Source organism: Taeniopygia guttata, chromosome 18 (genome assembly GCF_048771995.1).
Source record: "Taeniopygia guttata chromosome 18, bTaeGut7.mat, whole genome shotgun sequence".
NCBI classification, from domain to species: Eukaryota; Metazoa; Chordata; class Aves; order Passeriformes; family Estrildidae; genus Taeniopygia; species Taeniopygia guttata.
The window spans coordinates 9,314,135-9,330,363 of record NC_133043.1 but is presented as its reverse complement, the minus strand read 5'-3'; the positions used below and the strand labels follow the sequence as shown (position 1 = coordinate 9,330,363).

Sequence of the window (16,229 nt, the reverse complement as noted above, 5' to 3'; positions counted from 1 at the left end):
CCTGACCACCCTTTCTTTCAGCGAAGAGATTTTTCCTAATATCCAGTCTAAACCTCCCTTGACACAACTTCTGGCCATTTCCTCTTATCCTTTTGCTGTTACCCAGGAGAAGTGACCAAACCCCACCTGGCTACGACCTCCTTCCAGTTGTAGGGTGATAAGGTCCAGCTTGAGCCTCCTTTTCTCCAGCATGAATACCCCCTGCTGCTCCTCATAAGACTTGTGCTCTAAACCACCCCTCAACCCCCTCAAATCTGCATTTCTTGCCTTTTTCCTCCTGAGTTCTTTGGCTTTCATTGAGTTCCCACTAAGCAGGAGCACGAGGCACGAGCAGTGCACCAACCCTGCCACTATCAGCAACTCCTCCTCTAACTGAATCTTCAAATCTTTCTGACAGGAAGAGGCAGGAAGGAAACGAGATGCTTATTGCCAGGCCCTGGATCCCCAAGCTCTGCTGCTGCCAGCTCTGCTGAGCACCTGCCAGAGCACCTCCAGAGAGACCTGCCTTGGCCCCAGCACTGATAAAAGCACTTCCAGCAGCCCAGGGAGCGCAGGAAGGATCCCCAGAGATAAGAATGGCCTCAGAAAGAAAGGGTATAAGGTGCCAAAAAGAGAAAAGGACCAAGAGGGGAAGGGCAGAGGCAGGGAAACACCTGAGGATGGGCTGTGGAGTTCAGCCTTGGGCTCAGCAGGGATCAGGGCACTGAGATCTTGTTCATATTCCACTTCACCTGTAAGAACCCTTGATGTGAAAAGCAGGGATTTTTTTACTCCTTTCCTTCTGATTTTTTTTTCATATAAGGCCTCTGCTGGGAAATCTTTGTAATTAATAACCCTTTAAAATAAAATATAATTAAAAATAATGTGTGAATGCCACAAGGACTGGCTCATTTAAATTTAATGTTGGTGAGGAGATCTTCCTCCTCCTTCCAGCAGAGAGCAGATGCTCTCGCTTCACATCGGCATCTCTAAACCACTTCCCCAGCAGCGATGTGTGTGGTGATGTCATTGTTTACAAGTTAGTTACTATTTCATAGGCAAACCTGAAATTTTTCCCTTTTAAAAATACACTGAGATGGAGCCTGCGCTTCTGACCCTGAAAATATCCTGTTGCTTCATCTCCGCCAGCACAGCCCTGGGCAAGCCCCCACACCCCAGACCTGGCTACAGCACTTGGTCACCCTCAGCAAGTCCCAAAACCTTCCCCAAGATCTACCTTCTCACAGTACCCCGGTCCTCTTTGCTTAGGACAGACACAGCTCACCCTCATGGGGACCAGCTACCACCCAAAAATCACCTGGGGCTTCCCCCCACCATGAGCCTGGCCCATTTCACCACCTGAGTGTGCAGCTGTGCCAGCCCTGACCCAGCCCCAGCACACCCAGTGGTGCTTTAGTCCACATCCCCACTCAAACAGCAGCACAGGAGACACGATCCTGGCTTTATTTCAGCCCAATGGGCTCCTGGACCCCAGGACCAAACCTCTCCCAGCCCTGGAGCTGCCCTTGCCCTTCTCCTGCCCATCAAAATGTGTGCAGACACAGAGCACTTGCACACACAGAGCAGCCAGCAATGAAAGGGAACATATTAATGCTCCCCTAACCAACAGAGGGGAGTTAATGACATCAAACTGGTTTGTTGTTGTTGGTTTTGATTATAATTTTTTAAAGCTCTGGCTTCTATCCGTCATTACTGTTATATTACATAACCAGGGAGAAATCTGAATGAAGTTAATACCTGCGGAGTGCAGTGCAGAATATTCATGTCCTGTGAACCAGAATGAGGCAAATGTGAATCTTTATTACCAGTGGAGGTTGTTAAATATTTTATTTTCTGTTTGAGACATGCTGTGACACATGAAACACAATTAGAATATAACTAAATCCCACTCTAAATTATAGATAAATGACAACAAATGAAGGGGAACAGCCTGAGCTTCCCAGTGCACAGCCTGGGGGAACAAGGGGGACAACTTTGAGAGGAGGACAGCCCCCTCAAGACACCTCCATCCCAGCCAGCAAGCAACAACACAGCAATGTGTTTCCTCTGCAGGGCTGGTTTTTGCCCTAAGACATCCTGAGGGAGACCCTCAGGGAAGCAGGATGGATCCCATTTCTCTGCTAACCAGCTCATGCATTCACCTGAAACAGCCCCAGACCTCCCCCCCCCAAGGCCCTGTGACTAATTTGGGACGCAGTGGCCACTTTTAACAGGCTGATGTAAATATTCATGGGCTGTCAGCTATGAAAAAGGACCCAGCCTCGTGCCCTGCTGCCCAGGCAGACAGAGCAAGCCCTCACTGGTGGCCACGGGAGCACAGGAACCCCAGAGGTCACTGGGACATGCCTTTTTCCATCGTGCTGTGAGGATGCCTGGTTGGTGCAGGCCTCCCTCTGCACCCCTCCGCTCCCTCCCAGCCCCAAAATCCCCACAGGGACGTGCAGCCCGATTTCTGCATCCCTATTGATTCCTCCTTTACACTCTTCACCCCGTATCGATCCAGTTTAGCTTCTGTGACTCCAACTAAATTAGCTGCCGTTAATCCATGGATAATTGCAGCAAGCCCAGCTCTGCCTGTCCCAGATTCACGGGTGTCAGGGACGGGGAGGAGAGTGCTGGGTCACACAGAGACATTCAGGTTTCTCCTCCGTGGGTAAAAACCCCAAACAAGCCAGCAGAGGTGACCCAGAGGCACCAGGGAAGTTGTCTCAGGACATCCATGCTGCAGACAGAAACTATGGCTGGGAGCTGCTATTCTAGCAGGAGATTTGGCCCCAAAACCCAGGCCCCTTTTAGTCTCAGGTGATACCATGAAATATTGCTACCTGCTCCTGCCAGGCTGCAGTATGGCCACGGGGAGAGGAGCAGCCTCAGCCCTCCTTGGATAAAACCCCAGATGGAAAGCAGAGCCTGCTCCCCTTTGATTAGCAGCCCAGGCTCCCTGGAGCCCTCAGCACCTCCAGCCTCTAATTTAGCAGCTCACAAAACGCTGAAGGCAGGGGAGATGCCACCATCACCTCACCTGGACTGACAGCCTGGCACAGCACTTGGGGACAGCCCCATGCTGATGGCAAGGCCACCCCTCCACTGCAGCTCTGATTCCTTTGTACACCCCCAAAACCCCCCTCCCACCCAGGCACCCACACACCTACACCCTCCACCCTGGACATATTTACTGACAGTTACCACAGTCAGTAAACACCAAAACTATAAAAAAGGAGGATTAATGGCCACGTGCACCCCTGCTCTGGCCTGCAGTGGCCAAGTGTCCATTGCATAACCCTGAATTGGTGCTGATGTCCTCCTGCTGTGCCACAGGGCTTTCAGCCATCCCTGCCCACCCCTGCCTGCCTTCCCAGCTGTGGCCAAGGTTGGCAGTACCCTGAGAAATGAGTGGGATTGCTGCAGCTGCCAGGCAGGAACGGGAGATTTCCAAGTGCTAAACTGGTTCTAAGCATTGGCCTGTGGGTGCAGAGCCTGTTCAGACCAGCTGAGCATTACACGAGGATGATATCCCCAAAATACCTGCAAAGGCAGCCAGCCTGGGGAGAGCTGCAAGTTCCTCTGCACAGCTCTGGAGCACACAGGGCCATGCAGAGGTGCTGCAGGATTTGGACAGAAATGGCCATGACACACTTTTGTGGGAGGGGAAACAAAAGCAGCAGCTGAGCCACGGGGGACATCCCCACAGAGTCCCCACAGCACAGCCTGGCTGTGTCCCCTTGGTCTCTGGCATCAATCTGCACAGAAGGTCACTTTAAAAAGCAAGAAGCACGTTTTGAGCAAGTGTCAGCCAGCCTCAGCTGCGAACTCACTTGTCAGGAACACTGGAATGACTTACTTGGAGCGAGATGTGTGAACATCTGTGCAAGGCAAATGCTGAGGCAGGGAAGGGCAGCAGGAGCTGCTGAGCCCCCCCACCCCTCCACTGCCTGCAGATGCTCCATGGGATGCCAGAGGAGGGTTGGTGCAACCCAACATGTATCTCCAGCCACATCCTGCAGCAAGGGGACCCCAGCAAGCACCCCAAATTACCCAGGAGAGGAGGCTGGAACTCAGGGGATCCACCACAGCAGCTTGCTGGCTGCAAATTCTCTCTGGGTGAGTACTGGAGTAACTGGGCTCAACAGGACAGGATTGGCTTTGGAGGGACTTCTCATCCCAGCCCCACATCCCCTGCAGCTGCTTGTCATAGGTTCCCCTAATATTTTGGGGCATTATGAAGCCTTTCAACCACTTTCAGAGCAACCACTGAACAGCACTTTCAAACCTCCTCCTGCAGCAGCCCCCAGCTACCAAAACCTGCCTCTTCATGCCCAAAATAACCCTCAGGCAGGAGCTAATTGTCCACTCAGGCATAAGCACATCAGAGCTCAGGTGCTGATATTTGGCTGCCCAGGTGTGGGGTAATGGAGTGCTCAGCTGTGGCAGATGTGGGTGCTCATGTATGAATTAACCATGTGCTCAGCTTAAGAAACCTCATTATTTTGTACCTTCTCAAAGGCATGCCCAAATGCACCCCCACATCTGTTTTGGATGGGATATTGACCCTGGAGCAGGATCCAGGCTTAGGACACCCTTCTCCACTCCCCCTCTCCCACAGATGCAACATCCCCCACAACAAACAGCCTTCAAAGCCCACCTCCCACTGATGTCACTTCAATGCCACAGGAGATAAAGGCTGAGAGATCCAGAACCAGCGCTGGGTTTTCCAGGGAATATTAATTAGAGAGAAAGCCTCATTAGCACAGCAAGGGTGGCTGCTTATGCTGGCTCCCCCTCACTCCATGTGTCCCAGAACCCCAAAGGGGCACTGGGGGTGTTGGGCCTCCCATCTGCCTTGGTGGTCTGAGCAGTGGAGTGCCCTGCACATCCCCCAGTGTAAGTTTTAAATGTTAAAGCAGGTGTTTATATAAAAAAGGTGACAAGGGAAAACATGTTTCTCCCCATCCATGGCTGCTGGGGCTCCCAGGTGAGCCCAGAGCAGGTTTGTGACACCTGCAGCAAACCCGAGTGATGTGGGGAAACCTGATGGTACACCCAAGTGTTTGTGGGGAAAAACCAGCACATCAGTTATCAGATGTGTTTTTGGAGAGCTTTTTTGACAGCTCTGCAGCTGGAGAGGAGCGGGGGAGCACAGGATGCTGCCTCCAGCCACCCTGAGCCTCTGCACTGCTGGAGACAGCCTCTGCATCTGCCACCAAAGGGAATGCGGGAAGGGATCAGGAAAACACACACTGGGAAGTGGCACAGGACCCCTGAGCCCGGAGATCCCACCCCATCATCCTCCTGAGGGCCTGGGGAGGCTGGGCAGCACCCACCAGCCCTGTCTCCTGGTAACTGCCCCAGAAACAATCCTGGCAGCAGAACAGCATCTGCCATGGAATAGGAAGGCTGGTGACAGGAAAGGACAGGAAGCACCTCTGGAAGGGTTTAACCACTGTAGCCAGGAGCAGCACCCCTGGGTGCCCCAGCACCAAGCCTGGCCAAGGGGTTCCAAGGGGTCCAGAAGGGGAGCTGCAGGAGAACTCAAGCTAAGCCACCCCCAGCTAAGGCCCAGGGGTGGCTCCAGGGACAGGCAGAGTGTGGGGAGCAGAGGACATGGCCACCAGCACCCAGAGACAGCAGCAAGGCAAAGGCACTGGGAGGACAGAGGTGCCACAACAACAGTTATTCATCACAAAGAACATCTCATTCTTTTTTGTTTTGTTTTACTGAGAAGTGAAGGCAGTTCATCCTGACAAAGGTTCACAGCACAGCTCTGCCTGGGGGCTGCTCACAGAGACACCAACAAGAACACAGTATGGGAGGAAAGCATCCTGTGTCTGTGCCACAAGGGGCTGGTGGGCACCAAAATGTCACCCTAGTCCTGTGCCACCCTGGGGACAGCTGCCCTTGGGGCACCTATGTGGGCTTCCCCACAGGCACTCAGCACCAGCCCTGCTCTCCGAGGATGCTCTCCCAGCAGACACAAACCAACTCTGAGCACTTCTGAGGATGGTGCCAAATCAATCCCCACAGCAGAGATCCCAAGTTAAAAAAAAAGATGGCAAAAAAACCCAGAAGAAAGTAGGCGGACATCTGCCAAACCAGCAGTTTTCAGCTGGATTTCCAGAAACACTTCAGGCTTTTAAAACCAAGACAGGAGAGAAAACAAAACCCCTCCACTCAGATGAGGTGCAAAATTCCGATTTGACTTCAAAGGCATTTCTCCTGGCTAGTTACTCCCAAATCCTGGCTACAACCCACTAGAAAGCCAGTGGGCAGTGCCATTTTGCTGCCAGATGACAGCACCCAGCCAGCTGGGGTGTGAGGCACCATGCTGGGGGAGCCCAGGCTGTCAGAGGGATGCTGAAAACCTGGTACTCACCCATTTGGAAGCAGGGAGGACAAGGAGGGGAGGAAAGAGAGAATAAATTTTACATCAGTTGTAATCAGCAGGATTTTCCATGCACTACATATTGAGTTAATGTATGTTACAATCTCCTCTGTAATGGAAAAATACCACAGCTGTCGTTGCCAGTAACACTTTTAACAGCGCTCGACTCCCAAGTCATCCAGGTGCTTTTGACAGTGTTACCCTGGGTTGCCATAGGAACCCGAACAGTTTTCCCATCTGACTTCTCCATTAACACTGGGATTTATATTTAATTCAGTTTCCCTTTCCTTAGCAAGAGGTGAGAAGCAAGCATGAGGCAGGAAATGCTCCTCCATGGGTGTCTCTGGTCACACCAGACAGCACCCAGGAGCACAGCCAGCTGTGCTGAGACACTGCTGGAGCAGTAGTGCAAGCAGACCCCAACCTGCTGCAGATGGGGAAGGGCACAGCCCCACTGCACTGCTAGGAACCATCTGGGATGGTGCTCAGGTTGCCTTTATTATGGTTCTTCCATGTCCCCATGCCAGCCTGTCCCACTCTTGCTGTCCCACAGGCGGCAGGACCGAAGGGCTCACGGGCTGAGCATCCCACGCAGCTCCTGGGCAGAGGTGACAGGCAGGGAGCAGGTGAAGTTGCTGCAGACATAGGCAGTGGCTTTCCCATCCTTCCTCTCCAGGGATGCAAGGAAAGGCAGCTGGCGGTAGAGGAACCCGGCGTTGTCTCCATCTGCGACCATCAGCACCTGCCCAGAGAAGGAGCTCTGAGAGCCTCTAGAGAGCACAACCAGCTGGTCCTTCCTGCCCCAGGGACATGCTGAGGGCTGGCAGTGTCCCCCCACACGCTCTTCCAAAATGGGGAGCTGAAGGGACCTACTCCAGCCCTCTGCCAGGGTCCCACAGTGGTCACATCCCTGTAATGCCAGGGCAGGAAGAAGCATGATGGAGGTGTGGCAGCTTTGCCTCCCTTAACCACACCAGACACTTGGCAGCCAGGATGAAGCACAGGGATTGGAACATGCCAGCCTAGACAGCTCCTTGGGGATGCCTACCCAGCCAAAGAACAGCCCCAGAAACAGCTGCAGCACTGCCCCATCCAACCTGCAGCCCAGTTCCTCCTGTTCTCCCCACACTTCCCAGAAAAACTCAGGCAGCAATGAGCAGTGGGTATGGGGCTCTCCCGGCTGACACAGCAGCATCAGCCAGAGGTGATGACTGGGCTGCCAGGATAATTAGCTTTTCTGAAAGAGAAAATGTTTGTTAAAGCCTCAGGGCTTACAGGCTAATCAGGAGAAAGGCCAGGAGCTGGCAGCGAGCCTCATGCCGATGCAGATGCAAAGGGTGAGCAAAAGGCTGTCCCTTCCCAAAGCACAGAGGAAACACCCTGCTGCTGGAGTATACAGCTCTCCCTTGCCCGCCCCAGTCCCAGTCCTGCATGTGTCTGCTGAGCATGGACACACTTGCAGCATGTCCCTACTACTCACACCAATGCCATCAAGGGGTGCTGACACCAAATGCTGCCTCTCACAGCACACACAGCTCCCATCACGGCACTGCTGTCCTGGCATGCAGCATCCTCCACAGCAGGGCCAGCAGAAGACCCAGCACCGACATCCAGAGACACCCACACGGCCTCACTCATGCCTGGCAGGGGCTGTGCACAACCCAGGGGGGCACCAAATCCCCAAGTCCCTGCCCTGGATAGTGGCTGCAGCAGTCCTGTCCTGTCCCCCCATCACCCCACATCTGCTTGACCCAGCTCTGTCTCAGCCTGTCTCTCTGCCTGCCTCCCGCTCCCCTCATTCTCCTCCCCCTTTGCCTTTGTCTGGAATTAATTCCAGGAGTGATTAATTACCAATTCATGTCCAATCTGAAATTCATTATTCATTTTTCTCTCAAGCTCTCCAAGGTCCTCTCACGGGGCCAGGATGAAGGTGAGTGGCAGGTGAGTGCTCTGCAGCCGAGGAGATAATGGGACCCTTCATAATTACCCTAAACACCATTAACAGGGCAGGGATCCATACCAGCAGCTGGGATCCAAGCCTCTGCTCCCAGCAGCAGGACACCCACAGGAACAGCTATCAGCACCCCCAGAGAGCTGCCTGCAGCAAAGGGCTACTCCAGACCCAGGCTCCATTTAAAATCACAATTGTATCATCGGCATCTTGTTACAGCAAGGATTTCAGGGTGAGGTTTGTAAACAACTAATTACTGGAACAACCTAATTAATTGTGCTCCTACATGCAAGCCTGGCCCCCAGCACCCTGCTGGCACAAAGGGAGTGGGGGCACAGGGGACACAGGGATGTTCCCCCAGCTCCTTGGCAAGGCAATTCCCAAGTCAGCCATGTCCCTGGAGCAGGTGACCCAGGACTGCTCTGCTTAGGGCAGCTTCCCGAGGCAGGGAAGGAGATCTGAGAGCAGCTGGAGGGGGATGGAGGCAGGTGGGAACAGGAGCGTGCTCATGTCTGTGTGATGCAGCATGGAAAGAGGGACGGCTGCTCCCAAAGGTAGTGCAACTCTCTGAGAAATGGGATTCTCCCCCTTTCCTCCCATCACCTCTGCAAGGGGAGGAGCCATTGCCAGAGATCTGCTCCTACCACTCCTGCACACTCATCCTTGGGGAAGGGGAGATGTGTGTCCACAGGGCTATGCTCCTCTGGGGGACAGCTCTTCCCTCCTGCCACAATTCTTCTTCCAGGAAACAAACCCAAGCTGGAATAGCTTTGGCTTCATCCCATCATCACAACATGAGGAACACACAAGGGGCAAACAGAGCTAGACTCCCACCCTGCCTGCTGCCAGCTTCCAGCTGCAGCCTCTCACATGCCCCTCAAAGCACAGATCCCCTGCAAGCAGCCCTGGCAAGCATGATCATGGCTTCACTCCCCCATGGAAATATCCATCCAGCCTCTCCCAGCTGGTGGTACCCAGAATTGGAGTGAGGCACTGCCTCATCCCTTCCAAGGATGCCAGGGTGTCTCCAGGCAGCAGGTGACCCAGATACTAACTGGGTCTGCACAGGACATGACACATCCACCTAGGCATGGCACATTCACATCGGAATGAAAGGTTTCCCCTCGGGAAAGCACTGGGCTCCAACTGAGAGCAGTGTAAACAGCCAGCAGCAATAACAACCACTGCTGCAGCCACTCCTGGGCTGGGCTGCCCATGCTTTGTGCAGAGAGAGGGGTGCAGAGCTCAGACATGGCCCTGTGGCTGTGCTTGGATATGAAAAGGACAGGATGCTTCCCAGAACAGGCAGGACAGAGGAGGATGGGTGCAACAGCTGCACTGAGAGAAAGGATGAAGCACCAGCAGTGCAGGCAGCAGAGACCAGGGAAGGGCTGGCAGGCAGGGAGCACCTCTACCTTGTTTGGGCTGAAGACAGAGCGGACACAATGCAGCATCTCTTTGGTGTCTTCTCCTTGGGGGTCCCCACAGATGACGACCTGTCCAGGGAGAGGGTAGGTGGCAGGAGGAAGAAAACAGAGCTGTGACCACACCCATACCATTGCCAGCCCCGCTTCCTACAGCAGGTCCTGCAGGGAACACTGAGCCCCAGCCCATACCTGTTTGAGGGTGTGATGGAAGACAGCGGTGGCCCGGACCATCTCTGGGAGGATTATCGGGATCTTCTGCAGCCTCTCTGAGAAGGCAGCCAAGATCTTGCCAGCTTTTTCCACCCAGTCCATATGACCAGAGTAACAAGCTGCTCGGAGCAGGTTTGTGACAGCGACAGAGTTAGGGGCGGGCTCTGCTCCATCTTGGTCTGCAAAGGACAACGTCTGCCATCAGCCCAGTGCCTCACCATCATCTGCAATCAGCCCTGTCCTCCTGGAACAGCCCATGGAACACATTGCCAGGTCCCTGAGCTCACCATCCTTGAGACGCAGGAGCAGGGAGGGATCGCTGGCCTCAGTGGAGAAATAAGCAAAGCCTTTAGGGTCCCAGAAGAGCTTGTCTTGCATGTGCTGGAGATGAAGGGCCCACTCCAGCCAGCCCTGCTCCAGCGAGACTTCATACAGGTCAAAGAGTGCCTGGATGACAAAGACATAATCCTCCAGGAAGCCCTGGATGGGCACAGCACTGCAATGGCAGACAGGGGAGGAAAATCAGAATCTCTACACTGAGCAGATTAGAAATGCCCTTCAAACCAGCAAAGCCCTGATTACTGGTCTCTGATAACCAAGGAGATGCCACCAAGCAAAGCAATCGCTGTGGCCATCACACAACTCAGCCCCAGGGTTCTGTACAGGAGGAAAAGGAAGGGGAAGACACTTGCCAGCATGAAAGATGAGGAATAGGAAAGGTTTTGACTTCAATTCCTCCTCACTGGCTGGGGGACACTAATCCTTCCTAAACTGCACCAGAGCTCTATACAAAACAAACACCCTTCCTCCCTCTCAGTTCAGTCTTGCCTGGAAGAGAAGACAGGGACTGCTGAGGGTCTGGGCAGCACCTGCAGGTGGCCAGTCAAGTCTGTGGAGTCTCTGATACTCACCCCTGCTCCACTGAGTTGTGCATGCCCTGATAGCAGCTCCGCAGCAGCTTCCCGCTGTCTGGGTCGAAAAGGTGTGTCCTCAGGAAAGCAGCTGCCTGTGCAGCCCTGCTCACATATCCCTGCTCAGAGAGGGCAGCCCCAGCCTGGGCAAAGCCTGAGATCATCAGCCCTGCAGAGGCAGAGACAGCAGGACAGGTCAGGGGGGACACGTGGAACCAGTGAGAGGGTCACTGTCAGTCCTCTGAAGGAGGCTCAACGTGAAGCTCATCCTCCCTGATGCCAGCAGGTCAGGTCTTAGCTCTTCTGCTCAGTTCCAACCACTAATGAAGTCACTCAGTCACCAAAGAGACAGGCAGAGTACTGCAAGGCCAGCAAGAGCTGAACCCTCACTTGTGGGCAGATACAGGGCTCAAGACTATTCTAGTTTGCAGGATAACTCCAGCCCATGCCAGCTCCAGACCGAAATTTACTCAGGAATTTACTGCTGGGAATAGAGCCAGGGATCCTGCAGTTATTCCCTGAGGCACGACCCCCAGACAGACACAGTGCTGTGATCCCTCAGCCATGCAGCAGTAGGGATGGGCTCTGTGCCCACCAGGGTCTTGGGTCCCCAACTCAGACCCCTCCCACACAGCCCAGCCACAAGAGCTGGACTGAGGCAGGGGAGGTTTTGCTGCTCTCTGCTGGCAGCTGTGGAGGGAAATAAAGCCAGAGCAGTATCCCAGTGCTCCCAAGGCTTGCAGGTGTGGGGCTGCTTCCACAGCCCCTGATCACAGCCCCTGATCACAGCCTGCCCAGTGCCTCTGTGCGAGCTCCTCAGTCCCAGCAGGAGCAGGGGTCCAGCCAAGGCATGTGTCCCCAGAGCAGAGCTGCCTCTCACCATTCCATGCTGCCAGCATCTTGGTGTCCAGGTGTGGCTGTGGCCGCTGTGCCCGGGCTGAGGACAGTCTCTGTTGGCACTCCTGCAGCAGGGTACTCAGCCGGCCTGGCTCCAGCCCGAATTTGGCTGCCGTCAGCTCTGGGGGGCAGCGGACAATGAGGACGTTCTTTCCCTTCAGCTCCTGATAGGGGTCCTGAGGGGAGAGGGAGACACGCTCTAGGAAAGCCATTGGGCTCGGGAGGTGCTGGATTCGGTGTTTTGGGGCTGCTCTGCCATCCCTCCATGCCTGTGGATACAGGTCCCTCATCACTGCTCCTGACACCAGGCAGGTCTTTCCCTCACCCTCGCAGGGTCCACGTTGCCAGCCTCTTTCACTCCATAGTGGTGCATGAAGACATCTGCCAAGGTTGTTCCCTCTGTGGCCCCCTCAACAGGGTCGGGGAGGAGAGCCCGGAGCTCCTTGGCTGCCCACACACAGAAAGCTCCTTCTCGCTTCTCTCTGGATGTGGTGGTCGGGTAGGAATCTGCATCTTGTGCACTATAGAAACCTCCTGCCTGGGAAAAGCACAACAGAGAGACCCTCCAGCTCCAGGACAGCACTTTCAGCCCACTCCCCATCACTGAAGGGCTGGCAGTCTGGCTAATGAGCCTCAGTAGTGCTCCAGACTGAGCTCAGCTGGGACAGAAGGGAGGAAAAGCAGCCCCAGGCCACATCCCAGGCCAGGCTAAGTGCCTCCTTTGGCTCAGCTCAGGGAAGAGCCTACCTGGTCACTCAGGTCTCGTGAGACGTAGAGTAGAATGTCTCGGACGACATCAGCAAAGAATTCATCCCCAGAGATCTGTGGGACACATGGGGTGGACATCAGTTTTACATGGGTGGGAGGGGGGCAAGAGACACCACAAGATATGGTGAGAGATTTCAATTTGAAGAATTGGCAAAGGAGCATTTGAAAGTCCAAGGATTTTAAGTGAGGGATGAATTCAGAGTAAGACCTTCAACAGAAATCTACTATCAGTGAATACTGCATATCTGCAAAGGGCAGTGGAGAGTAATGCTGGAGTTACACTGAGGTCAGAGGCAGCAGCATTGTCTGCTGACTTGCAAAGACCAGCCCAAAGGCTGTTTCCTCCCCCATTACACTCAAAGCCCCTGGGCTTCACTGTCACGGGTTTGTGCAGCACTTCTGGATAAACAACAGGAGATGAAGGGGAGCACTGAATTGCTCCATGCCCATGGGATGGGGAGTATCTTGGGAAACAGGCTTTGAAGCTGCTCCCCAAACCAGGCCAGTCCTCGCAGCCTGCAGGAGTGGGAGCCACACAGAGGGATGCCAAAGCTGTACCTGGAAGGCTTTGCTGTATATGGCTGCCAGCTGTCCCTGGTCATAGAGCATCTTCTCAAAGTGAGGGACGTGCCAGTGCTGGTCAATGGAGTAGCGGTGAAACCCCTGCAGAGACCATGTGAAGATGTCTCTACCCCACGTCTCTACCCCACACCTCCTGGCCATGACAGGGGCTTACCCCCAAAGATTTACTCCTACCTGACCAATGTGGTCGTGGATGCCCCCATGGGCCATCATCTTGAGGGTGTGCAGAGCCATCTGCAGTGCCCGGGCACCTTCTGGAGTAGTTTGGTGCAGGGCCCAGTATGTGAACAGGAAATTCAAATTCACTGAAACACAGGGAGATAACAGGAGGCTGTGGGGTAGGCTCTGCCCCCACGCTGCTGTCTGCCCCACAGCAGATCTCAGCAGCAGAGACCAGACTGACCTGGGCTGGGGAACTTGGGGCATTTGGAAAAGCCACCATACTCCTCATCATAGGATCTGGAGAGCTGCTGGAAACAGGTGTCCATCACCTCTTTGGCTGGTGGGGGTGACGCCTGGCCCTGAACACGGATCTCTGATGTGTGTCGCAACGCTTCCAAAATCCTCTGGCTGCTCCCCAACAGGGCATCTTTGTTCTCCTTCCACTAAGATGCAAGGGGAAAAAGATTGTTCTTCCTGCCTTGCACCAGTCCAAACCACACCTCCAGCTCCCAATCAGCCCCCCCAAATCAGCTCAAACCCTCAACTTAGCTCAAACTTCTCAAAGCCTCAAATCAGCTCAACTCCTAACCAAGCCAAAGCTCTGGCTGGTTCTCTGGGCTACTCTTCCTCACAACTAAATCTCCTAACTCAGTTACCCTGCAAGCCCAGACCAACTTCTTTGTGCTCCCTTTGGTTCAGCCCCGTCTGCTACACCACTCCTGCCCCGCACCTGCTCTGCGATCCGCAGCAGCACAGTCCGAAAACCAACATGATTAACTCCATCCTCAGGAGGGAAATACGTCCCCCCAGCAAAGGGCTTGAGGTCTGGGGTCAGCCAGACACTCATGGGCCAACCACCTCCACCACTGGTGGCCTGAAAGACAAAACACATGTGCACCAAGATCACGCAAGGGGCACCTGCTCTGTGCCCTTCCAGCACATCCAAGAGCCTCACTGGAAGAGAGATGTGTGCCTCTGTCCACCCTTGAAACCCCTCCAGACCACCCCATATACTGGTTCTGCTTGCCTGAGGAACATGACAATGAACAACACCCTGAGGGAGCCAGTCAAAGCCTCCTGGGCCCTGCCCCTGCCTCCCTCACCTGCACGAAGGTCATGTACACTTTGTCCACATCTGGCCGCTCCTCACGATCCACTTTGATGCATACAAAGTGTTCATTCATGATGTCCCCAATCTCCTTGCTCTTGAAGGACTCCTCTTCCATGACATGGCACCAGTGGCAGGTAGAGTAGCCAACTGCAAGCAAGTTCAGGTGAGTGAGGGTGGCAACTTGCAGGGAGCAGGAAATATGTGATGGGGAGAACACTCAGAGATGGGGACCCTTGCTATGGGCAACAGCTGCTGCCTCCCTGGACAACAGATGGAGGAGAAAAGTCTCCTGAACTTTCCAGCTCTTGATCCTAAAAGCAGACCAAGGACTCTGGTCCTGCATGTAGCCCATTTTCAAAGCTACTCCAGCGCGTGGTCCTCTCTTGCTTGGTGGTCATCCATACCTACATGGCTACTCACACACCAGCTCAGCTTATCTGATCATCTACAGACCAACATGAGGGGATGTGAAATATGCCTTGTTTCTGGTTAATTACCTGACAGGAATATCAGCTTGTTTTCTGTCTTTGCTTTATCAAAGGCTTCCTGACCCCAAGGGTACCTGTGGGGGGAAGACAAGAGTCCCTCAGCCCCATGGGCACAGGGAGAGGAGAAGGAGGAGGAGGAAGGGGAACAGCTCCCCATTGCTCTTACCAATCCACAGGGTTGTGGGCATGCTGCAGGAGGTACGGGGACTTTTCATTAATCAGGCGGTTGGTGTGACGAGGGGGGCCGGGTGTCCCCACCGTGGATATGGCTGCAATCCCCGTTAGAAATGTGTACCTGTGACACCAAACAGGCTCAGGGGTTCCCTGCTCACCACAACACAACTCAGCCTCTGGCCAGGACAGACCAGAGCATCAGCACCACCACCCCAGGTCCTGCTGCACCCCAGGACACGGTGCTGCTCCCCATGCCGAGGGAAAGTCTCAGCCCCAAGTAGCTCTGCTGGGGCTCAGTCCACAGCAATCCCCCCTAGGACGTTCTTCCCACCCAGAAGAGTCCTTCCCACTCACTGAAGGCTCAGAGGAGGTTAATCTCCAGTTTGGCACACCCCACCCATAGTGGGGCGAAGGCCATTCCCACAGCCGCCCCCCCAAGCACACTCTGGGGGCACACCCTACAGCTGTAAATGCAGGAGCAGCATCTGCGCGGCTTGACCGGCGTGTCCCCAGGGAGAACAACCCCTCAGAGAGGAAAATCCCCTCGCGTGGGGTGGATGTGGGCAGGGAGGGGCACAGGGGGCCCTCTTTACGGTGAGGGGAGTGAGGGGCAGGAGAGGACCAGGGACACTCCTCTGCTGCTGGGCAGATGCGGGTTTGGATATGCGGATGCAAGGTTGGGATGCAGGAGGTGGGAAAGCGATGCAGAAGGGGGATATAGAGTATGTGAAGCCGTGCAGGGGCTGCGGTAGCGCGAGGAGGATTTAGGGAGGATACAGGGGGATGAAGATGGATATGGGGAGGATGTCGGGGAAGGCAGGAGAAGCGTACGGCTGCGAAAAGGGAGAACCTAGAGGAGACGCAGAAGGGGTACCGGGCGCCGCAGGAGCATTCAGGGGAGCGGGCGCTGCAGCGAGCGGGCAGCGGGCACAGGAGAGGTGCAGGGGGAGATTTCCCGGTGGGGACGCGGCGATGTCGCCCTCAGGGCCGGCCCCGCTCCGCTCCCCGGCCCCTCCGGTACCTGCGGCCGCAGCGCAACGACGCCAACATGGCGGCGGCTCCGCGCCCCGCCCGTTACCGCCCACAGCCCTCACCGCCCCTGAGGCGCGGCCTCGCCCCGCCGGGCCCCCGCCCCGGCACCGCCCCGCTCGCTCAGCGCAGCCTCTCGT

At 55.0% G+C, this 16,229-nt stretch overlaps 1 protein-coding gene across 5 annotated transcripts; it reads right to left on the bottom strand.

The window, feature by feature from the left end:
* Positions 1–5,694: 5,694 nt before the first annotated feature.
* SPATA20 (spermatogenesis associated 20) lies at positions 5,695–16,201 on the bottom strand. 5 transcript variants are annotated; one of them, XR_012058630.1, is made up of 17 exons: positions 16,082–16,201; positions 15,053–15,181; positions 14,896–14,960; positions 14,391–14,545; positions 14,018–14,161; positions 13,529–13,730; positions 13,300–13,430; positions 13,102–13,206; positions 12,523–12,597; positions 12,101–12,313; positions 11,759–11,951; positions 10,879–11,047; positions 10,255–10,463; positions 9,947–10,146; positions 9,746–9,826; positions 8,231–8,329; positions 6,984–7,121 (listed from the first exon to the last, which is right to left on the bottom strand). XR_012058630.1 is itself a non-coding variant. In XM_072937155.1 (16 exons), exons 1-16 carry the CDS (start codon positions 16,108–16,110, stop codon positions 6,951–6,953), a joined length of 2,289 nt encoding a protein of 762 aa, XP_072793256.1. In that variant the 5' UTR covers positions 16,111–16,201; the 3' UTR covers positions 5,695–6,950. The 5 variants fall into 5 exon arrangements, 4 of the variants coding, with proteins under 4 accessions (XP_072793256.1, XP_030143585.4, XP_072793257.1 ...); XM_072937155.1 differs by lacking the exon at positions 8,231–8,329 and having other exon boundaries at positions 5,695–7,139; XM_030287725.4 differs by lacking the exon at positions 8,231–8,329 and having other exon boundaries at positions 5,695–7,121.
* Between the last annotated feature and the right edge of the window lie 28 nt (positions 16,202–16,229).